The 25,538-nt window shown below is 35.8% G+C and overlaps 2 protein-coding genes across 3 annotated transcripts in view; both read right to left on the reverse strand.

Moving 5' to 3' along the window:
- LOC127844692 (uncharacterized protein HI_1625-like) overlaps positions 1–13,034 on the reverse strand; it is a 331,821-nt gene extending 318,787 nt beyond the window's left edge. The window contains exons 1-5 of one of the 2 annotated variants that reach the window (XR_008032867.1): positions 12,840–13,034; positions 9,073–9,214; positions 7,931–7,976; positions 6,329–6,415; positions 3,025–3,412 (exon numbers count right to left, since the gene is read on the reverse strand). Coding sequence is in view for 1 of the 2 variants with exons in the window: in XM_052375124.1 (XP_052231084.1) it covers positions 3,313–3,412; positions 6,329–6,415; positions 7,931–7,976; positions 9,073–9,214; positions 12,840–12,998 (534 nt within the window). In the remaining variant the exon portion in view is untranslated. Of the gene's footprint in view, positions 1–150; positions 3,413–6,328; positions 6,416–7,930; positions 7,977–9,072; positions 9,215–12,839 lie in introns of those variants that run through there. The other variant, XM_052375124.1, reaches the window with a different exon arrangement.
- Positions 13,014–17,392, reverse strand: LOC127846174 (zinc finger MYM-type protein 1-like). The gene is made up of 3 exons (XM_052377350.1): positions 17,037–17,392; positions 14,878–16,830; positions 13,014–13,055 (listed from the first exon to the last, which is right to left on the reverse strand). Exons 1-3 carry the CDS (start codon positions 17,169–17,171, stop codon positions 13,014–13,016), a joined length of 2,130 nt encoding a protein of 709 aa, XP_052233310.1. The 5' UTR covers positions 17,172–17,392.
- Between the last annotated feature and the right edge of the window lie 8,146 nt (positions 17,393–25,538).

A 25,538-nucleotide genomic window follows, 5' to 3' on the forward strand; every position in this document is an offset into this window, starting at 1 on the left:
TTATTTTGTTCTGATATTATCTTTTTAATGCAAAAGAACTCTAGCATACAGTAAAATTCACTTTTCGACAGTTAACCAAACATTTCATAAATGATGAAGAGAAAGTTATTAAAAACAAGGGAAGTATGTGAACAGAGTAATTGAGGTTAGAAACAACCAACATTATTTGCAAAATAAAACATTTTATTGTCTAATAAATCACATTGTCTAATAAATTTTCTAACAAAATGAATAAACATATACTGGTATACACTAACTCGACGTGAAGGTCTTAAATTAAAAATGATAACAAATCTTAACACACAAATAAAAAGATTAAAACCGTGACCAGGTAACCTCATTAGCCAGAACTTCGAAACTTTGACATTTGAAAGCCACTCTCAAAAAAAGATTTGATCACTCTTTTAAAAAGAAAAACATGGCTTAAATATTTTAAAAAAATTGAGATGACTAAGTAAGAGTTTTTTTATGTTGTGGTAATTTTTTTTTACAATTAAATTTAATTACTTCATGAAAATACAGTTATTTATTTTCATAATACAATTTTTTTTTTAAATCTGCATAATTGAATTTGAACAACACAAAATAACAACAAATACTGCATAATAATTATTGATAGGACATTGACTAGTTTGGTTTATTTTAGCAATACAACCAATAATAAAACAAATCACAAACAATAAAGTTGTGTAAATTTAAACACGGATTTAATAATTATTTTCTCAGATATTTAATGGAATGATACATATGTGTAATCTACCAAAATTGTAAACATAAAAAACTAACACATATTTCAAGCAGAAAAACAAACAACCATTAATAAAATTCTTTATAAAAGGGTAGGTACCGTAATTACTCTATGTTTTCGGACACTCTAAGTTTTCGGACACCCCCTTTTTTGGCAAAAATAATTATTTTTCGTGACTCTTAATTTTCGGACACACGTGTTTCGTCCATAATTAATGTCCCTAAGTTTTCAGACAGTATATTTTACAGCGCTATTTTACAAAATTTCGGTCCTGTTTTCGATATCTAATGACACTTCGATCATAGGGTTTTACAACAAGATTTAAATCATAAAATATGGCAGGTGCATGCCTGAGTGCAACGCACCATTACATTTGCGTTATTGGGTAAATAACCTTGCAAACCTGTATTGAACAATGGTTTCGCCTGAGAGCATAAGCCTTATGACAATTATCAGGGGTAGTGCCAATTAACAGTTCAATTATCTACCGCAATGGAACTACCCATTATCAATAAAATAACTGTGACAAATACTAAACGCTTCAAAGTGTGATGCACCCTATTGCAAGTTTTACGAACAATAGAAGGTATTAAACAAAAGCTTTCGGAAATGAAATGATCGATACATCAAATGCTCATCATTGAACTCGTTGGTTAAAGTACAACCTTGTAGTAACTTTCTGTCAAATGAATTAAGCATTTAAAATTATTAAACATAAGCGCGTGCTATTACCGGTAGTCGTTGATACAATTGATGCTATTTTCAAACACTTCAATTTTCGACTCTAAGTTTTCAGACAACTGTATTTTGTGAATATTTTTCGTATCTAAGTTTTCGGACACGAACAAAAATAATTATTTTTAAGTGTCCGAAAACATAGAGCAATTACGGTAGTCTAAAATAACAACACCACTTTCAAATCAACACTTAGTGCAATAGAGAACATGAGAATTAAGAAATGGACAGAAACACAATAGATATTAATGGTGCTTTCAGAAAACTGGGCTTAACACATGTGCATAAAGTGATGTCCCAGGGAGCTAGTCAAATCGGCCCCAGTCAAAACGGCCCCTATTCGAAAATAGTCAAAACGGCCCCACTTTGCTTTGGTTTTCGGTCATTTTGACTAGGGACCGTTTTGACTTGGGGCTGTTTTGACTGTAAACCTTTACAACCATGTCCCAGATTCAGACTAATCAGAGACAACACATTCCACTAGAATGGATGCTTGTTTAGAAGGGATCTCCTTTAACCAAAAAATATCATAAAAGTGGGAAGTGTCATCCCAATCAGGTCCGATACTTCTGCCACATCAGTTAAGCCTGTTTCTCCCAAAGCATGGTTCAACAAAAGTAGGAGACTAATTAAATACATTGCAAACACAATGTTGACAAATTTCATAAACATTAAGTCACAGTAACAATAAGGTTTCAAAGGAAAACTTAACTCACAATAATTAAAACAAGAGCTTGTCACAGTAGTGCCAAATCCCCGCCGAAATGTGTTTGCTCGTATGACAACATTTGTTTTAGAGAGTAGAATAATATTTGTAAAAACAAATAAAGGAAGATAATTCATTATGCTCCGGACAAAAGTTTACTTTGAAATTAAATTAAGGGATATAATCCAAACACTAAGGTAGATATAGTTATGGTTCTTTGTCACTGCACTTCTCCTACTTGCCATCTGTTTAAGTTTCAAGTAAATCCCTTCATAAGATTTAGAGTTATGCCCTGGACAAAAATTTACTTTAAAATTATATAAAAGGGTTCTTAGTCACTGCACTTTTCCTACTTGCCATCTGTTTATATTTCAAGTTTCAAGTAAATCCCTTCTGTAGATTAAGAGTTATGCTCCGGACAAAAAATTCCTTAAAAATTATATAAAAGGGGAGATAATTCAAAAACTAAGGTAGATAGAGTTGTGGTTCTTGGTCACTGCACTTCTCCTAGTTGCCATCTGTTTATATTTCAAGTTTCAAATAAATCCCTTTAGTATATTTAGAGTTATGCTCCGGACAAAAATTTACTTTAAAGTTATATAACAGGGGAGATAATTCAAAAACTAAGGTAGATAGAGTTATGGCTCTTGGTCACTGCACTTCTCCTAGTTGCCATCTGTTTATATTCTAAGTTTAAAGTAAATCCATTGAATAGATTTGGAGTTATGCTCTGGACAAAGTTTCAGTCAGACGGACAGACGGACAGGACCAATTACTATATCCCCTCAGATTTTGTTTTCGGCGGGGATAAAAAAAAATAACAAGAATAACGCACCTCCTAAGAATTCTCAATGAATAGAAATTTTCAAAGTCAGTGTTCATGATTTTGATATTATCTACTAAGAAACAACATAAAGTGTTTCAATACTTCATAATTATTATAAAACTAATCACTAAAAACCATGAAAAACAACCAGATCAGCTACATAACTGTGAGAAAACGATAGCAACAAAGTTTTTATGGACGGACAACTATCTTTAGTATTTTGGGTGCCTAAGCAAAGATTCATTTTCAGTAAACTGTGCTCTCCAAGGAATTTAGTTGCAGCAAGCCATCAGAAATCTAGTTGGTACATCCACCACGTGTGCAGACATTGTTGAGAACCTTGTGAGCTTCCTTCACCCCTTTCGATGCTGCATGATGGATCAACTTGTGGGCTTCACTGCAAATAAAACACACAAATAAAACACACATATAAACACACAAATAAAACATGCACATAAAACACACACATAAACACACACATAAAAACACAAATAAAACACACACATAAAACACATAAATAAAAACACTAAATAGAGGATATTTGTTCATGTCAGTTTAAGATCGATTGTTATTTCACGAGTGATCATAGAAATTATATTTTAACAAACGATCTTACACTGACATGAACAAATTTTCTGTTTCTTTTATGCCCCTTTTTCAAGAAAGTAATTAAAAGCTGTTTCCCTTTTGCTGAAAAGTTACCCTTTCTCGGAGTTTCTCCCGTGGCGTGCCTCATTACATTTCAAAGCACAAAATGACGTCATTAGTATGACGAAATGACGTCATTATACAAGCAGAATTTCCAGTTAAAACTCTTTTACAATGTAAATAAACGGTGAATTTAAGCATAAAATAAAAAGAAAATGTGTTGGATTCGGTGGTATGTTGATTTTAATTCACTCGTGATCATAGAAAATATATAAAAAATTATTTATGATAATGTAAAAATAGAAAAGGAGTTCCGAAAAATTGTTATTTTCATCTGTGAAAATAACAATTTGTTATTTTCACTGCTTTTATTTCACTGCAGAAATGTCATATTTTATCATTAGGTATAAAAGAAATAATAATGTTTTGTAAAATCATATTAGATTCAATCTTAAACTAGTGACCTGAAAATCAATAGGGGTCATCTGCAAGTCATGATCAATATTCCTATGAAGTTTCATGATCTTAGGCATAAGCATTCTTGAGTTATCATCTGGAAACCATTTTACTGACACTGTTTTGAGTCACTGTGACCTTGACCTTTGACCTAGTGACCTGAAAATCAATAGGGGTCATCTGCCAGTTATGATCAATGTACCTATGAAGTTTCATGATCCTAGGCATAAGCATTCTTGAGTTATCATCCGGAAACCATTTTACTATTTTGAGTCACTGTGACCTTGACCTTTGACCTAGTGACCTGAAAATCAATAGGGGTCATCTGCCAATCATGATCAATGTACCTATGAAGTTTCATGATCCTAGGCCTGAGCGTTCTTAAGTTATCATCCGGAAACCATCTGGTGGACGGACCGATAGACGGACCGATAGACCGACACGTGCAAAACAATATACCCCCTCTTCTTCGAAGGGGGCATAATAACTGGGTTAATGCATGTTAGACAAGTGTTGCTCCAGATTAGCCTGTGAAGTCCCTACAGGCTAATCTGAGACGGCACTTCTCTTTTATAGTATTATGGGTTTAAGGGAAGTCTCTTCTTAGGGAAAACTAATTAAGACGGAAAGTTTTTTAAACATGCATTAAGCCCTGTTTTTGTAGAGCAAGGCTAAGTTTTAAAAAGCTTAACCCTTTGCATGCTGGAAAATTTGTCGTCTGCTAAAATGTTGTCTGCTAAATTTAGCATTTTCTTCGATTTTTTTCAAAGAATACTATCAGAATAGCAAACAGTTTGGATCCTGATGAGACGCCACGTTCTGTGGCGTCTCATCTGGATCCAAACTGTTTGCACAGGCCTTCAAAATTTGGTTCCCGCACTGAAAGAGTTAAAGTGATATTATGGGCATTTTTCACTGTTGAATTTAGCTGAAAAGAATTAACAGGTCAACAGAGTAAGTTAAAATGTGGTTACTGACCAATAATCTGCAACTCATCTTGCTACCAGTTGTTTATAAAAAATATATTTTATATGATATAATTTACGTGACCCACCCAGTCCTGTAAGCCGAAATGATCTGTAAATGAAAATGGTGTCTTTGTGTCGTATAAACGAATCTGCACTAAAACTTTATTTAGGTTCACATTGTACATGCGTGATCAGTTGTCAAACGAAAGTACAGTTGATATTCAAATGCATTCTTTTTCTCTTCTGGGATATTGTTTTAGTATGTTGATGCTGCATAAACAAATATAAGTGTTTATGAAGTTAAAACACCAAAAATAAACAACGGCTGTGATAGACACCTATAAACTGTTAGAATAGATGCCCATAATATCACTTTAATAACATGTAAAGCATTTTGCTTTAACATAGTCATTTCGAGTCTGTACAGCAATTGCACTTTACATGTACACAGAAAAGAAGGGGAAAAAAGATGACAAATTCTACTGTTTAGCGCCCAATTAAGCATGCTATTTGTTGCAAAATGCATCCCTTGAAGTTGAGGCATGCTTTGCCTTAAGTTAACACATGATTTCATATGCAAAACTTTTCTAATGATCAATGCATGTAGGTTTAAAAGTTGACTTTTCAAAGTTGTACTGCAAGAAAAGTTTGTGTGTATGGAAAGACGTCTTGGTGAATCCTGTATTACCCCCTCTTTTCAAAGTGGTAGGGATGGTTTAGCCCTTTCAGTGCGGGAACCGAATTTTGAAGGCCTTTGCAAACAGTTTGGATCCTGATGAGACGCCACAGAACCTGGCGTCTCATCAGGATCCAAACTGTTTGCTATTCTGATAGTATTCTTTGAAAAAAATCGAAGAAAATGCTAATTTTAGAAATTCAGCAGACGACATTTTAGCAGAAGACAAATTACCCAGCATGCAAAGGGTTAAGCACAAAATAAGACCAGCTCTTGGAAAATTGGGCTTAATGCATATGTGTAAAGAATAGTGCCTAAAATGCCTCCTTAAATGCCTAAGTTTATCTCTGATATGCCCACACAGGCTAATCAGAGAAACACTTTCTGCCTAAGATGGATATTTCACCATGAGACTTTCTTTAAATGAAATATACCATACATGCTGAATGTTAAGACCCTGATTAATCTGTGCAGACTGCACAGGCTAATCTAGGATGACACCTTACGCACTTACATTAAGCTCCATTTTCCCATACTGTGGCTCCAATAGTAAAATTATTCTTACCCTGGTTTTAGGTCTGTTTTGATCCCCTTCAAATGACCCACTGCCAGGTTGTATGAGGCATGAGCGTGGCCTTGTTCGGCAGCCTTCCTGTCAACCATTGGTAAAAATTTGAACTGATTTCACAATGGAGTGCAGGAGTCCCAAATGAATAACTGGCCATTTCCTTGCCATTGAACACACCAATTACCAAAGAGAAATGGTAAACAAAATCCCCATTGGAAAAAAACCCAATTTGATTTTTTTTTTCAATAACTGTCTTATGATTATTATATCTCACATTTATTTAAATTACATCTAACAAAGTATGTATCAGTAGCTATATATATTTTTATTATATACTTTATCTTATAATTTTGAATTGTCATAATGACTTATATTTGTCACGAAAATTCCAAATCCCTAAATGTCATATTTACTACAAGGAAAATGCCTGCCACTACTGGCAATTTAGTAATATTGTACACGTATTACAGGATATATAATCTAATTAATTTGCCAATAAACTATGAACTGGTACTTTACTTGATATTTTTACAGGCCAGTAAAGCAATCATTATGGGGTTTCTTCTGGATCTCGTACAGTTTTTGTGGCTAAGACTAAGAGCTGACTGGCTTGTGCCAGCGGATAAGCCAAGGTAAGGTAACTGTGTTATTTTGTTAAAACTGTTGGTCGATAACAAGTCGTGTAAATGATGTACAAGAAAGAATTGTAAATGATTATAATTTTGTAAATGATCAGTTGTCCTTGGCTAAGGGTAAACAATGTGTCAGGTTGTTTTTTGTCTAAAGGTTTAATATAATGTATTGTAATTACTGCATGCTATAGCTTTGCTTAATGTAAAGAAAATAACTATTTTATAAAAACAAAAAAATATTTGAAAAAGTACTGGTATTAATTAAACCCATATAGGGTTTACAAATCCACAAATCAAACCAAGGTTAAAAACGGTGGTGTAGCGGAAATGATGTCCCCCTTGTAATCAAGGTCATTTAGTTAGTTTTTTTTCTCTTTTTGTTGGGAAGAGCCTTTATCTGGTTGGGAGAAAATATCCCTTAAAAGGCTGATTTGGGAAATAATATTTAGGAAAAATTTCATTGGAAAAAAGCCCTAGCTTATAGATTTTGGGAAGAAATATCACTTGAATAGCTGATTTTGGAAATGATATATTTCTTTAAGAAGATGTTTTTAATCCGCTTCTATTTTATAAGGTTAAAAAACCTGTCTGTGGTTAGTTTAAACCGACTCATTTAAGCTCAATTGCATCAAAAGCGTAAGGCTAATTTAAATGCTCTTGAGTCTGTTTCCAGGGTCTAACCAGTACACATCTTTAAAAGAGAGCCAAAAAATGCATCCACAGTGGGTATTGAATACATGACCTCCTGGTTGCTAGGCAGAAACTGTACCCACTAAGTCTATTCTACAGCAAATTGTCTTTGCTTGGATCCCACTTTGGGGACCTTCTTGATATCTTCCCAAAGACACAAAGACTTAGTATTGATTCAACAAAAAAGGACTTGAGCTTCTCTTGCTTAGTCTAATATGCTAAAAATAAATAATATGTCACTAAATGCAATAACAACATTTTAATTGCAATTTTTTACCGAAACCACTCCATGGACTTCTCATGGTCTTTGTCCACACCCTTGCCTGTAAGTAAACACATATAAATGTTTCTAACAAATCAAAGGGAGACATGCAAATATAAAATAATGCTTGTGTACATTCTAAACTTAAAAAAAAATATAGTAACAAGATTTGAGTATATTTTTGTTGGATTTTTTGTTTTGTCATGTTCAACAGTATTTCAGTCATAACATGGCTGTCCAACTTAGCAAACTTTCACTTCTATTTGAGATTGCAAGTTTCTAAGTCATAAGAGCACATACTTAATTACGCCTTTCCCACTAAGAAGCAAAAAGAAAATGGCGTTGTGCAAACAGCATAAAACCAGAACAACCTGCAAGTAACTCGCAGTCTGTTCAGGTTTTATGCTGTTTGCTGCTCATCAGTATCTGAGGGTTGAAAATGCAGCCTTTTAAATTTGAATTTAGTAAGAAAGGTCTTTAATTAAATTTAACTTTCTGAGGGACTACACATGCGTCAAAATAAGTATCTAAGTGGTAAAGGGTTAAGGCAAGTAACTGACAACTGCCCTATTTGATTCAGAGGTGAAAATGAATGGCCATTAAAACAATGTCATGACCTATCCCCACACAAGTTATCTTGCCAGGCCATGGATTGAACTTGCGATCCTCGGATATGTAGTCCAGCCCTCTACCAACTGAGCTAGCAGGCAGGGTCTTACTGGCACAGAGATTGTTTAAAACAGGTATGCCCCCCCCCCCCACACACACAACTTTTATGAATATCAAATGAAGTCAATGCCCTTGTTATAAATTAGCCACCAAAGAAAATCAAGATTTGTAACAAAAACTAGCCGGACTTGGCTGGACTAATTTTTTTTGCAAACACAAAGAGTGGTCTAAGCAATAGACTTTTACTCCAGGGGTCAGTGGTTTGAGCCCAGTTGAGGGTGACTTTCTTTTCTTACTTTGATTTTATTCTTGATATTTTACTGGACTTTTGTAGATCCAATGTTTATATTTATCAATATAAAGCATTTAATGACAAACTTCAATACATGCCAAAATCTGTGAGAAGGCCCCTTTAAGGGCGTGATTATTCCCAATCTGAAGGCCCCTGGATCCATTCCAAAAATGGTGAAAAAAATCTGTATATTTACCATGCAGGTATCTTTGTCCAACTTGATGTTGTGCTGAGGGGTACCCCAGGTGGGCGTATGCATGTGTGACATGAAAATGCAGGTGATCAAAGTAGAAGTAAGCGTAGATTGCAAATGCCACAGTTGCAAAAATGGCAAACGCCTGGAAAGACAATATTTATATTAATGAAAACTTTTATATAACATAAAAATAAAAACATAAACAAGAGCAAAGCATAACGGGTGCCAAGATAGGCTGCGAAAGCTTGTCAGAATTATTTTTTTTAGAGGTCACAGTGACCTTGACCTTTGACCTAGTGACCCAACAAGAGATGTGTTGTCACAAACACAATGCCCCCTACTGCGCCACTTTGAAATACAATTTCTATTTATCATTTTGCAGGTATAGACATCATCTCCCTTTAAAGCTTTATTACTTCCCTTGGATTTTGCCCAATCCAAACCGGGACGGGGGGGGGGGGGGGGGGGGGGGGGGGGGGGAGGTCTGTAGACAGTCAAAAATGACCACGTCAGACATCACTGGCAACCAAGGCCTGTGGTTTATCAAAGAGATCATAGCCAGAGTTCATCATGTATGTATGGACTTAAGTCCACTGGTATTTAATGGAAACTAGCATTCACAAATTAGAACAGGTAAGAAATGATAATTATATCAAGAGAAGTGTTCCCTATTGCGCCGCTTTGAAATAAAATTGCTATTTATCATTTGGCAGGTATAGAAATCATCTCCCTTTGAAGCTTATTACTTCTCTTGAATTTTGTCCAATCCAACCGGGGAGGGGGGGGGGGGAGGGTCTCACAGTCAATTATGACCATGTCAGACATCACTGACAACCAAGGCCTGTGGTTTAAAAGAGCTCATTGCCAGAGTTGAACATGTATCTATGGACAAAAGTCCACAGGTATGTAATGAACATCAAAGAAATTATAATTATATCATTAAAAATAAAACTTTGGCAAATCAATCATTTGAGTTATAAATAATCAAAATAATAAATCTGTAAATCTGTACAGTAACTGTGAAAAAACTTCAATTCTTGGTAAGGAAATATATAATATGAGATTAATAATAATATAAATTACTTCCCTTGAAAATAATTGTCTCTAACAAATCTCTATTTTTAGTAGCAAATAATTAAAAGCCACTACCGTGACTGTGATTGACCACTCGAAATGTGCAGCTCCATGAGATACACATGCATTCCAAATGTTCAATATTGAATAATTATCTCCCTTTTTAAAGCTTATTACTTCCCTTAAATTTGTATTTTTTACCGTAGACCGTAAAGGATGATCTTGACCTTGACCTTTTACCACAATGTGTTTGTCAGAAACACAATGCCCCCTACTGCGCCGCTTTGATTTATTTACCAAAAATATATACGTGGGCAGGTCAGATAACTATGTCCATTTAAAGCTTATTACTTCCCATGACTTTGTTTTTTCGACCCTAGACCTTGAAGGATGATGTTCACCTTGAAATTTTACCACTCAAAATGTGCAGCTCCATGAGATACACATGAATGCCAAATATCAAGGTGCTATCTTCAATATTTAAAAAGTTATAGCCAATGTTAAGGTTTTAGCAAGACACCTACTGCGGATGGCGGACGACGAGCTGGTTATGAAAATAGCTCAGGTTTTCTCCGAAAACAGCCTTGCTAACAAAATCATGTTAGTTAAATTTATTATGTTATACTCAAATAGTCCATGCATTTTATAAATGTGTGGTTTACTGTGCATACAATTTCATGAGTTAGAAATAATCAGAACACAAAACTCAAAGATACAAAATGTTCCTCTCTTTAGCTTAAATATTTGCAATTTATGAAAAAAAATTGTAGGCCTAATACTTTTAAATTTCACAATTGATAAAAGTTCTATGCCTAAATTCAACCAAGTCAATAAACCTTATAAATTATTCACAAAGACTGACGTTGGCAACAATCACAATGAAAAAGCAGACAATTATCCAATACCATTCCAACTAATTCAAGATCAATTCATTTCAGCCAAAAATAACTGTAAGTATGCTTTACTCAGGGGCGTATTAAGGTGGGGGGCTAGGGGGCTAAAGCCCCCCCAGCTGGCTGGCTAGATACGATTTAAAAAATGAGCCCCTTACAGTTTCAATCCACTTGTGTATTTCCTGTCATATGCCCCTAATTAAGCCATAAACAGCTGTCGATTTGTGTGATTAGCCCCCAGGCATGTGTACAGACGATCTAACGCTCGCCAGCTAAACTTCACGCTTCATTGCTGTTAGTGATAAACTGCGTTATTTTATTGGCTGATGGAGATACATTCAACTAATGAAATTCATCGATACATTTAGCTATAGTTAAATGTTTACAAATGGCTGCCCCATGGGACTTTGAAAAAAAATATTTCAATTTGTAGTAATTAAAGAGTTTAAACAAACGCAACGGACATTCATAATTTATTTTTCGGTAAGTTTCTTTGATGAATTTAAATAGGTAAATGTTTATAAATGGCTTCCGCATGGAATTGTCAAAAACAATATTTCAATTTGTAGAAATTAAGAGTGAGTGATGATCCTTTTGAGTAACAAGTTATTGCCATTGAAATTCAACAGCACACTTAACAAATGGCAATTAATTTGTTTTGTTTTTTATACATTGGGCTAACTGCTTTGATGTTCATCCAGTTTTTATGCCCTCGGTAGAGTGGCATATAGCAGTTGAACTGTCTGTCTGTCAGTCTGTGCTTCCGTCCGAAAACATTAACTTTAGCCATAACTTTTGTAATATTGAAGATTGCAACTTGATATTTGGCATGCATGTGCATCTCATGGAGCTGCACATTTTGAGTGGTGGTCAATGTCATCCTTCAAGGTCATAGGTCAAAAAACAAAATCCAAGGGAAGTAACAAACCTTAAAGGGAGATAATTTCTATTTTATATTATTTGGCAGGTACAGATCATTTACACAAGGGAAGTAATATTTTTAAAGGGATATAAAAAAAAAAAAAATATTCAAAGCGGTGCAGTAGGGGGCATTGTGCGTTTCTAACAAACACATCACTTGTTGAAATTAAAAAGGACTCAAAAATAAAGAATTACTTGGCTAGTATGAAACTAAATCATTTTCAAAATGAAACGCCAACAGGTAACAACTGAATCCATTAGGAACAAGAAACAAAAAACTAATGAACCAACTGAAAATGAGTCTGTTGCTGCTATCAGGTACTTTCTAAAAAATTTGATTGTGTTCAAATTGTACTTTTTAATTTAATGAAAAGAAAATTTATTGAAAACTTTGAATTGAATTACTTATCTTCGATTACTTTATCTATTTTCAGCTCTCCGGCACCCTCTTTAGTGGTTTGGGAGACATTTTATTTACCACTGTCTGTCTGTCTGTGTGTCACACTTGATGTCTGAACTCAAGTTCTTTTTTGTTTTACATTCACTTTTATCATGCAAAATGCTGATTAGATAGCAGGAAATTGCATCATTTTAAGGTGCCATTTCCACAAAAAAAATGTTGACGGGAGGGGACCCCCCTCCCGCACCCTCCCCATGCAGTTGAGCCCCCCCTCTGAAAAAATTCTGGATACGCCTCTGTTTACTGATTATTAAGCATTTTATAAATTTAAAATTCAAAACTGAATTTTACACGAAACACATGTTTGAAATAGTCCTTTAATTCTTTATATCAGTTACAATTATTTTTAAACTTTAAGTCATTAAGATTAACATTATCAATATCACGCAAAAACTTAGCATTTCGGAACCGTTTTTTACCTCAAACGCACGAATGTGAAATGGATCTGGCTTCTTTTTCCTCGCTAGAAACACCTTCCCTCCATACGGCAGCGAAGGATCATATTCAGGATCTTCGTCTGGGATGTAGCGCTGCTTTATTCCAGAATTTGCTACGTGACCTGCAAAGCCTGTCGCCATGTTGTTTACTATCGGCTACAGCGGCTGGCGCGCCACCTTGTGGATGCTGAGGCGTAACTATGGGTACAGCAGGTGCGTGTACATAACAAAGGATACATTACATTCAATAGTATGAATTATTTGAAACAAGAAACATCTTTCTTTTTTTAATGATATTCGGTGTACAATTTATCCTTAATTAAGATTTAATATTTTCTTAGAAAATTTAATAGAAAACAAAGCTTTGATTGTTGTTTTTTTCTGAGTTTTTAGTCGCTGCAATCTACCGAATGAAATGTTTATTCAGGGTGCAGGATCACGTGACTTTGTGGGGTTTCTCCTTTTAACTTTAATGGGTGTTTACGCGACGGTAAGTGGTGCTTTATTCAAATAACTTTTTAAAATAATATTTCTTAAGAATTTGAACTAGTGCATAAAAGACAGGTGTGTGTATGCTGCTTATGGCAATGTGTAATACATCAGAATTACTTAATTTAATAAGCCAAAAACCTATAAACTATTAGATCTATACGTCTTTGAATAAGCCTGTGATAATGTTTACTTAATCGGTATCTACTGCATTCATTATACACGGCTATGTTTCACGCTACTTGCAATGTTGTCAACGATTTCAGACGTATTCAAGACTTTATTCTTATACATAAAGATATCGGCACAAACTTCTAGCAAAACTGCCTTTTATACACTTAAGATTTTTGCAAATGTATTTCAATAACTTGAGATATTTGCAAAATAAATTTCTTAACTGTGTGTTTACACTCTGTCAAGCCCGTGTGTAGAACCCGGGTAACCCCGTTGATTCTGCTATCCGTATTATGTATACAATATTTTAGAAAATTAATTTATACATCAATACATAGTACTTATCAAATTTCATGTAAACATTTAGACAAGTGTACATGCTGGTATTTGTAAAATATAAGACACATAGAAAATAGTGTAATGTAGTCAAACTGCTAGTATGTAAACTAAGGTATAAAAGATACTGCATATGCACTTATTATATCGTCCTCACATGGAATATTTAATGTATTTAACATTAGTTTTAATTAACGATTTAAATATATGGTACGCTCGAATCGCATTGAGGCGCATTTTGTTTTCCACACATCCAAATCCCCCATTTCTATTGAGTTGCGTTTTACAATTGAAAAAATCTAACAAAGATACTTTTCGATATACAATTTAAAACACACTTTATTATCAACAGCAAATGGGCAAACGTCGGTTGCCCATTCTGGCTTTCATCGACGGTTTTCAGACAGGCTGACCGTGCAATGCAGGGGCGTAGATAACCTCCCAACATTGGGGGGGCGGTCCAGTTTCTGTACTGGGAACATAAAGAGGTTCGTTTGAGAGGGTTGTCCTCCTCCGTGGTTCCGAAAAAAATTACAATTACAATTAAAATGGTGCGTTTTTGGGGAACTTTCATGTTGATATAAATGTTATTGTTTTCTTTCCAAAAACTCTAATTACAACATAAAATTTAGTAAATGTTTATGTATTTTAATGACGGAGTTTTACAAGTGATATGAAAAATAAAAACATTAACATTACATTCACAACGGATATATTTTATTACTGATGGACATATTTAACACCTGAAAATGGGAGAGTGTTATAAATAATCACATGAAAATACACAACAACCAATACAATATGACATGATTAGTAAAGAATGTATCCACATTTCGAGCACTATTAAAATACTGAACCAGGATGAATAAATATTATTAAATTAAGTTAAATAAACAAAAATTACGGATAATTCATTTTTAAGCCACAATTTATCATGCACTGTTCGCGTAATGTTAATGCCAAGTGTCACATTCTATGAAAACTTCCCGAAGATAGTTAACCGTGATTCATTCACACTGACGAACTCATTGGCAACATCTAACAAGTCCATTGCGTCGGTAGCACACCTGTGCACGTGGAGCGTCATGAGGTGGGTGAGTCTCTCCTGTGTCATAGACGTCCGGAGGTACGTCTTCAGGCGTCTCAGGCCGGAGAAGGACCTCTCGCTGGTGGCGTTGGTGGCGGGCATTACCAGGACGTGGCGGAGGACGCGCATCACCTCCGAGAAAAAGAGGCGAGACTCAGGAGACAAGTCGCGGAAGAACGTGACAATGTCCGTGATGGTCTTGACCTTCTTGTCCCGTACGGCGACCTGGTACGTCTCCAGCTGAGTGGTGAGCGCCTGCTCGTTGAAGTCGTCCCTGTAGAAGTCCATCACGCTCCGCAGATGAGTGGCGTAGTCACCACCACAGGCGCAGCACACCAGAAGGTCTTGGAGGGATCTGTAGGTTTTGTAGCCTGGCTGATCGAATCTGTCCTTGATACACGCGATCACCAAATCGAATGCTTCAAAGTAGACCTGGCGGTACCGATCACGTGCTGTGGCTGGATACTCGTGGGCCCCGGTTCCAACGTCATAGCGTTTCGGCATCTTGCGTCGCCTGGGAACCACTGGCTCTCCTACGTCGACGTCATCGAGCTGGCTGTTGACGTCAACCCAAAACTTGTCGAAGGCATCGTCGGAGCGCTTGCTGGTCAATGTTTCCACCGTCATTGAAGCAACTGCCTGACCCTCTGATGCGGACATGTCCTTCTGTTGTAGGGTGCGGCTCAAGTTGTCTGTATGTCGCAGGATGATGTAACCCAGATGGACACCAAAGAAGAGGTCGAAGCTCTCCATCTGGGACCGCACGCCTACTATCCTGGAACGGATCTCCGAGTCTTTGGTCTGCTCGTAGCAGGTGTCCCACAAGGTCTGTAACACAGTGTAGTTGTCTAAGACACTACACAGGCTTGCTGCACGCACTGTCCATCTCGTGGGGCACAGTACACGGAAACCAGGGGTATCGGGGCTCATCTCCTCCTTCAGGGTCTGTAAGGTACTGTCCCTCTTTGGTGAATACTTAATCAGTTTGGAGACTTCATGCACTGTATCCATGGTGTCGCGCAAGAGCTTGCACTGACGTACACAGTCCCCAACGGCCAGATTGAGTGCATGTCCGTAGCAGTGCGTGAACACAGCTCGCTCCTCCTTTGCTAAGATGTTGGTCGCCACACCACGCTTCGCTCCGGTGATGTTGCTGGCCCCGTCATAACACTGCCCTCTGCACTGGCTCAAGGATAGGTTCATTCTTAGAAGAGTGTCTTCTATGACCGACGTCAGTGTAGTGGCGTCAATGGAATTTACTTGGTGAAACCCAACAAAGTCCTCGTGCACATTTAAGTCCTCGTCCACGTGTCTGAAGACTACCACCACTTGTTCTCGGTTGGACTTGTCTGTTGTCTCGTCAGCCATGATTGTGTAGAACTCGTTTGTCTTGATGTCGCTAGCCACTTTACGGAGGATGCGCAGTGCCATGAGCTGGAGTATTTCATTCTGGATATCAGGGGCGACGAACTTGTCCCGCTTCCGTTCCAGCCACGCGAGAATAGAGCTGTCCGTCTCCCCGTGGTGTTGTAGCAGCTGCATGAAGTTCCCCTCATCGTCGTCGTGCCCACGTAGCGCGATGCCCTGGCGTGCGAGGAACCGTATGCTGCGTAGGATTTGCAGCAGCTGCTTCCGGTTGTCGGCCTTCTCCTTAGCGTGCCCCGCTGACAGCATCTCCCCCACGTCACGCGTCGTGGCGGGAAGCGTCACCAGTCGCTCGACCGCCTCCTTGTGGCACTCGCTTTTTTCGTGCTTCCGGAACTTCTCGGTACCCGCTTTCCATTTGGAGAAGCCATCACTGATGAAGCTGCCGTCCACCTTCGTGTTGCCGATCTTGCCCAACTTCTTGGCCGCCATGCAGAGGTGGCAGAACGCAAGGTCCCGGCTCTGAAAAGAATAACATTGTAATAAATTTTGTGTTAAATATTAATGATAATAATAAGAAACATTATTAAGCAACATTTTTTTTTACAATACGAGTATTTTTTGTATGTTGTGCCTTTTTTTCTAAATTTCGTTTGTATTTAGATCAACGTTAGGTTCAGAAAAGATAAGAACGATCGCAAATTAAAATTTAATACTAATATACATACCTCATCGTAGTGGAGCCATGTGAAGGAATCAAACCAACAAGATTGGAATGAACGCTGTTCTGGCTTTTTCTTCCCGAATGTACGCTTAGGAAACGCAAAATTTCGAGGCTGATTAGGAATACTCATTTTGAACATTAAACAATTACATATATGATATTGTTTCAATGATTTCTAATCAAATAATAACTGATGTACTTAGAGAACAAAAATATTTTCAAACTAATGAATGTTTTTCACGCGTATTTGATTGCAGAGACTGTTGACATGATACTAATGGTCATTACTGTCTAATTCCTGGAATGTTCTGCAGTCTGAGATAAACAGTGAAGACATTAGCACTGACAGTGTGTTTATGATTCAAGCAGTTTCGAAGAAGGGTTGTTTTTCCAGGCAAGTTAAATAAACATTATAGTGTCTGAATAATGTTGCCATCAACATTAAGAGGTTCCAACCATCCCATTATTTTACCTAGGGGACACATGGCTTCTGCACTGACGGCGCGTGATTACAAAAATACTGGTTTTGGGGCGGCGATTTTTTTGGGATTTTACATTTATTTATATAACGATGACTAGCCGAAATATTGGGGGGGGGGGGCGGCCGCCCCCCCCTGCCCCCCCATTATCTACGCCCCTGCAATGATATCCCGTGATTGTGCATCATGTGCTGAACGTTGGCCTACTCGTAGGCACATCCCAATTTAAATTTTCACTATAAAATCCCATAGCGTGAAGTTTCATAAGTACACAAGGGAAAGAAACATAAACGAATAGCAATAATTACATGGTCTAAAATATACAAGTGCGCATAATGCAATATGAACAGTATTGAGTAATGCAAGAACACCGTCTCTAAGTAAACATGCTTGGGCTAATATATTGGGCTTGGCGAGTGGTGGGAAGAACTTGTGTTCCTGCTAATTATTTCTGTATCAGATACGATAGTTTAACGCTCATCATTCGGTCCGCATCGTTTGAAGACGCAATACTTCATCCGCATAATTTTAAATTCATAAAGTTCAATTAATGTAGTAATTTATTCAATCATGTCTGCTGGTTGGTCATTGCTCCAACATTTATTAAGCTGTACCGGGTTAGTCAGCTAAGTCAAAAATGCATATGTAACATCAAACCTAAAATATGTAATATGGAAAAAGGTGTTAACACCCTTTCGAGTAGACAACAATTAGCCCGTAAACAATATAAAGCAGAGCTTCTATGGTAAGTTTGCAAATTAATGACTATACTTCCAGAGCAATTTTATAGAAGCTTGTGCCCATCCATTGAGAATTCAGACAGGAAGATACTCAAGCAACAATATCCCCCGTGAAGAACGTTATTGCCTTTGTTGTAATCAACTCCATTTTATTTGTGTTTGTTCATGTTACCGTTTTCTACGGCAAAAATTCATTAAACGTTTTTATTTCATAAATCCATCGGTTGTTAAGTTTCATAGTTTATTAACATCAACTTGTAAATTTGAAATATTAAACGTGTGTAAATATGTTAAGGAAGCATTGTCTGTACGAAATGCTATTTTAAATAATACCACTGAATTATAGCTTGACTTTCTTCAAAGAAGTGTATGTATCACTTTGCAGTCACTGATAGTATTTGTAATAGTTTGTCCTTACTGCCTTCAAAATTATTATGTTTCTCCTTGTCAAAATCGTTGTTGATCTCTGTTCTTATTTTGTTTAGAAATGTTATTTCATTGAATTTAGTTCTGAAATGCCATTTAACTTACTAACATATATACATTATTATATTGATTTGGTTACCTACTATAGTATACCACGGACTCTAGATGAGACGGATATGAAACGGGACCGTATCGGCAAATAGCTTGTCGATACTTTGTTACGTAACCAGTAGCTATCGATTAGCGTACATCGAAACGCCGAGGTTATACATGTTAATGTACCCACTTACGTATTTTTTAGATTATACTTTCATTTCTCGGCCGATTTTGACAAATTATATATCATTAGAAAGCCTACGTTACGTAGTTTTCAGATATATAAATATATATTATGTTTTTCTTCTGATTTGGGCAGCCCGGCGAGTTATAACTTTAACTATTGCAAATATCACACCGTTTTAGAGTCTAGATTTACGGTTGACATGTTCGTACTTTATACCGATTTGTAGCGTTTATATTTGGAGTTCAGTTTTAAAAATTACATCTTGCTTAGGAGAATAGAATAATGTATACGATAGAAAAAAATGGTTTTAAAAATGAAATTAAGTAAGGATTGACTTTGTACGAAAGTATCTCGCGGTCCTAACGCAGAGAACTGATGCTACGGTCTTGGCGATTATGCTTTTGTTTGGATTCCGGGCATTTAATTTCCTTTGTCATGATTATTACATCTTTTTATGGAATATATTGAAATATTTTGTTCACGAAACATATCAATAAAGCTAATTATTAATGAAGCTTAACAAATTAACGATTTCAGCTCTTGTTTATAAGGCCAAAAAAAAAAATAGTCTTGGTTCAGGGAACCCGACCGACCCTATTTTTTGCCCCCGACCCTAACGATTTTTTTGGTCCATGGAAAAAAATCTGATGAAGAAAATGCTAAAATCTCGTAAAATTTCATTGAAAACAGCCACCAATTAAACCTGGATTGGTTTTCTATATTTTTCTCTTTGTTTCAATGAAAGTGTTCGCAGTTTGAACAGTGAACAATAACCGGTCTGCACGTGTATACGAGACATCGCTTGACCTTATTGTTATTGAAGTGCGCATGCTAGCTGGCCAATCAACATTGAGCTCGCTTACACATGAAATGACGTTGTTAAATGAAATGTAAAAATGGGTGGAGCTATGGAGTAATATTCGGTCATTCATGCGCAGACACTGTGCACTTTGAATACACAGTTAATATTGTCGTCTGCAAACAAAATAGCGGCCGGTCGCAAATGTCGTATTATTAAAGATTAAAAATGAAAAGAAGCGTGACAATATTTTAATTATTTCCAAGCTGTCTATTGATCTGAATTTAAAAGTGATAATTAAATAATTAGTTCTATGTCGATGATGTTACAACTTTCTGCCAATTTCCGATCGAAATGAAAAGATGATAATTAATTAATTTGTTTGTTTTACTCGCATACTATGCTAACTGACAGCAGCGTATTTTAATCAAATAAAAATGTGAAAAACACGCGCGGTTTAATTTTAATTAACATTTCAAATTTTTAACACATAGGAAGAGTCCTTCATCTACACTACTATAAAAATAGAAGTAACCACTTTGTCTCTAAAGTCGCTAACATGGCGTCTTTAACCTTAAAGCGTTGTTGGACGAAAAAGAGTCATAACAAAAAAAAATAATTAAAACACAAAACACTAGAACATTCAAAGAGTCATGGAAACTTGACAACAATTGGCTTCGCTTTGATAATGAATCAAAATCAATGTACTGTGACGCCCTTAGCCTGTACAAACCAATAGCAACATTCAAATTTATGTACACTGCTCACTTCCTGTGCGATGCGCTCAAACCCATTGCCATTTTATCAAAAAATGTACCAGAAGAAAGACTTGTGCTATTCTGAGGTTACCCTCCTTTTGACAGCCACTATTCAGACTCTTGAGCACCTGTCGGAGACTAGGTCAGGTCTCATGATGAAAAAAATTCTGAAGGTCACACCCCAAACACCAGAGACTCATAAAGATGGCTTGTTCACTTTTGAATATGAAGGTCACACTATCACAGACAGACAAAGAAAAAATGGTTGGCTAAAAGAAATTTTGGGCCAGCGCTAGCCCTGAAGAAGTGCATAAAGAGCTAGGAATATTGAATAATATACAACGACTAAATACAACATGTGCAATATTAATCATTTGGTCAGTGTTTAAACAATCATGGGTGCATTAACTGACCCTTTTTCACCCTGAAATCAGTCGACTGGTAAAAAAAAAAAAAAAAAAAAAAAAAAGAAAAAACCTACCTACCCTCCTACATTTTTCTGGCCATGTTCCCTGAACCAAGACTATTTTTTTTTTTGGCCTAACACAGCCAGGGTGTTAATTTTATTACGAGACAGCGTATATGGCGGACCCTCTTGATATTTTTCGGCCGGGATTTTCAAGAATCTTAAAATAATTTTAATTAATTGATAATTTAAGGTAAATAACCTTTCATATAATTGTACATAATAACCTCTTTGAAAATAAACAACAAAAGATGAATGTTTTGACACCCATTTTATTTGAAGTATGCAAAGCCGAAAAATATCAAGAGGGTCCGCTATATACGCTGTCTCGTAATAAAATTAACACCCTGTCTGTGTTTTAAACAAGAGCTGGTTGGGAGCGTGCCATTAATGGGTATTACAATCAAGCACTCACACCCCTGATGAGGCTTAATCAAGGTGTCAAAGCTTCAAACAATGACCTCTCTATTGTTGTATTAATTCCAAGTGAAAGACAACTAAAATCAAGAATGACTACAACAAACATGTAATGGAGTAAAAACAATCTACCTTTGTCAAACTGAACAAGATCTGTTACTCTTTACCACTAGCAATAATGCCCTCCGATTCAGATGCAATCGATGAAATAAGCATGATGAGACAAATTAAATATTTACCATTCACTCTTTCGTATCCGTGCTTGGAAATCATATGACCCCGAAAACGAGACATTGTCTTGTAAGTTTCGGGGCACTCTGTACACTGGAAGACACCCACTGATTCGATTGTCACTTTTACTTTCCTACACGGTTTAACATTCCCAGAATCATCACTGCTACATGTGTAATCACCTAACAATTCGTCTAAATCTAAGTCGTCATCATCCCAGCGAAAAAATCCGGTTTTGAATAGTTGGACATGATGCACTGATGTCAAAATACGAAATGATCTGCGTAACACCGACCGTGATTTTCAAGAATCTCTAAATAAGTTTAATTAATTGATAATTTAAGGTACATCACCTTCATATCATTATACATAATAACCTCCTTGATAATAAACAACAAACTAATGTTTTTCACACCCATTTTATTTGAAGTGTGCAAAGCCGAAAATATCAAGAGGGTCCGCTATATACGAGGTCTCATATAAAATTATCACCCTTTCAGTGTTATAAACAAGAGCTGAAATCGTTAATTTATTATGCTTCATTAATAGTAAGATTTATTGATATGTTTCGTGAACAATATATTCGATAAAAAAATATAATAATCCTGGCAACGGAAATTTAATGGTCGGTATCTAAACAAAGGCATAATCGCCAAGACCGTAGCATCAGTTCAGAGCGTTATGACCGCGAGCTACTTTCGTACAAAGTCATTCCTTATTTACTTTCATTTTTAAACCTATTTTTTCTATCATATACAGAATTCTATTCTCCTATGCAAGATGTAGTTTTAAAAACTGAACTCCTAATATAAACGTTACAAATCTGTACAAGATAAGTATTGATGCAAAGCATCATAGGGCGTCGGGAATTTCAGTGTAAAAGGCAATCAATGAAGTTACATGAAACGATTTTTTTCCACTGTAAATATTAATATATTGGCCGATTATTTTAAACAAAATAGAAAAAGATACTGGTATAACCATTATCAATAATGTTGTGTTATAACCCCCAAATAACCATTATTTATGATGTTTTGTTATAACTCCCAAATAACCATTATCTATGATTTTGTGTTGTAACCCCCAAATATTTCATAGTTCATTTTATTTACATTGGTTTCCTTTTTTACTGGCATCTGTGTGCATTTTTCATTAATGGAACAGAACTGTGTAGGTTTTAAAAAATCTGCTTCATCTTGTAAGCGTAATTTCATATTTTCTCTACTTCAAGGGGAGATGATTCTGAACTTATTCTTACGTTGCTCATTTACGATAGGGGTTGAGTACTCATTGATATAAAAGTTTGAAAAAAATTGAATGAAAACTGTAAATTGCATTAAGAAGCTGCATTTCACAATACTTTAAAATTTACTAAAAGATCATAACAGATTTATTGCTCCGATATTCATCATTTTCAATAGGGTTCGAGTAATACTGATATAAAAACACTTAACAAGTTTGGAAAGATTCAGACGAAAGTTGTGAAATCTTTTAAACAAGTGAAAATTGTTAATTTTGTCAAATTTAATAGAAAAAAATCTGGACTTATTGTCCCCATGATTCTCCTTTTAAATGAGGTAAAAATGCTCATTGATATGAAGACACTGTAAGTTTGGAAAGAATCTGATGAAAAATGTTGAGAAAATCATCAAACCAAGCAGTTTTTCACTTTTATTTTTAAATTCAAAGAGACATAATTCTGGACTTATGGTCCGATATTGCTCATATAGAGTTTGGGTTGGGTCCTCATTGATAAAAAACCTGTTCAAGTTTGGAAACAATCGGATGAAAATTTTGGACTTCGAACAACGATATCAAAATTTCTCAAATTCTAAAGAAGATAACTATGGACGTAATGGTCGGATAATGCTAAAGGGCCCATACCACTTGGATAGTAATACGTGTCGCGCTTCACGCTCTATATGTGGTTCTTAAAAAAAACAAACTCCGAAATAGTGCTTGACTCTAGGGAAACGGGTTGCTGGGACACAGCTCCTCCTTGATAAGCGGCTGCTTCCTTTATCGTAACTCATTGTTACAATCAATAATACGTGTCGCGCTTCGCGCTCTATATGTGGTAGGGATAGTACTTAGGGCCTATGATAGACAACCATAAAAATACATGGATAATAGATGTGTTGTTTGCATTTATTTGTTAATATACAAACACGTGTATTTTTTATAAGATATTTAAGTGATGTAAGAAATTTTAATTAACGTTGTCACCACGCGGCATCCATTAATTTTAATAAAAATGTCCAATTGTAGTAAAATGGATGTTAAAATGTCTACATAAAATAAAGCTGTATTATATTTATTAACCTGACTGAAAAAATTGGCAGCCGCCGAACTGTTCCGTTCGTGCCGGAACCCGGGATTGAACCGGGGGCCTTTAGACGATTGTTGCGTAAACAACTTCAGTCTAACGCTCTCCCAACTGAGCTTTTCCGGCTGACATCATTTTTAACTGCTATTTGGTGAAGTTGTGTATAGCGATATTTATTATATGTCTATTAATAAACTAATACATTGTACGTTTTCGTACCACTACGCCTTCCAATAAACTTGCTTGCGCGATAGGTCGTCAAATATCGTATTACATTGATTCTCCACTAACTAAGCAAATTAGAAAAAACAAAAATAAATATATTTTGATCATGTTTTGTTTTTATACAAAACCAGCGTGTTTCGCGTATTTGCCAAGCCCCTGTGATCTTTCCCCTGTGATCAGTTGTGGATCAGTTATTTATTAAAACAATTAGCTTTGCATTATTGGCAATAAATGTTGTAATAAATGTAATAGGCACAAATGCAGTACTTATTTACACTAATTTACACAAAAAATCACCACTATGCAAGATATTCTTAAAACAAAAATATATACATTGATCCGTAAAATAACTTCTCCTCCCATAAGCGAAAAAAAATGCATTACATACTAGTCGCCGCTCTCCAGAGAGACGCCAATAAAGTACGACCATGTTTACCGTAAATATAGATTCTAAAACGGTATGATATTAGCAAAAGTAAAAGTTATAACTCGCCGGGATGCCCAAATTAGAAGAAAAACATAATATATATTTATATATCTGAAAACTACGAAATGTAGGCTTTCTAATGATATATAATTTGTCAAAATCGGCCGAGAAATAAAAGTAAAATTAGAAAAAAGACGTGAGTGGGTACATCAAAATGTATATCCTCGGCGCTTCGATGTACGCTAATCGATAGCTACTGGTTACGTAACAAAGTATCGACAAGGTTAAACGCGCGTGGGTAAAACATAAAATGTGTATTTCTCGTGTTTAACTCGCTATACATCCATTAATAACAACGGAAATATACTAAAAGTTATATTTAAAAAAAAGGGATTAATAAGCAACAAGATAACGTATAAACCAATAAAATCGGAGGATTAGTTTTTGCATAAATTTGAATTGACTACAGTAAGGGTCAAATACTCGTTTCAACTCCTGTCAATATACGCTCCGTGAGTATACGGATACGTGACATTACTTTATTTTTAATTATATGCATTAAAGACGATGTACTTATGTATAAGTCTTAATAAACTGTCTGTTCAGTTCTGTTCTGTCAAAGAATACCAGAATCGAATGACATTAAATATACACCAAAATGTTGACAGTAGTATTAAGTTACATAATACAATTAAATTGCATGTTAAATTACATTAAAGATCCATCAACATTCAAAATCAACGAAAATAAAGATAACCCATTAAGTCAGTGTTCCTTATAGCAATAGCCGAAATTTCAACGCTATATATACCTTTAAAGGGGCCTTTTCACGTTTTGGTAAATTGACAAAATTGAACAAAGTTGTTTCGCAAATTTTCGTTTTAGTTGTGATATTTGTGAGATATCCGTAATACTGAACATTAACCATG

This window comes from Dreissena polymorpha, chromosome 9 (genome assembly GCF_020536995.1).
Source record: "Dreissena polymorpha isolate Duluth1 chromosome 9, UMN_Dpol_1.0, whole genome shotgun sequence".
NCBI lineage: Eukaryota > Metazoa > Mollusca > Bivalvia > Myida > Dreissenidae > Dreissena > Dreissena polymorpha.

Bases quoted from the DNA above. Each gene is read 5' to 3' on its own strand.
- LOC127846174 (XM_052377350.1), bottom strand. From the start codon at position 17,171: ATGTTCAAAATGAGTATTCCTAATCAGCCTCGAAATTTTGCGTTTCCT. The intron at 16,831-17,036 runs GTATGTATATTA...TATTCTTTTCAG, and splicing joins CATGGCTCCACTACGATGAG to AGCCGGGACCTTGCGTTCTG. The intron at 13,056-14,877 runs GTCAGTGTGAAT...CTGTACCCATAG, and splicing joins TAGATGTTGCCAATGAGTTC to TTACGCCTCAGCATCCACAA.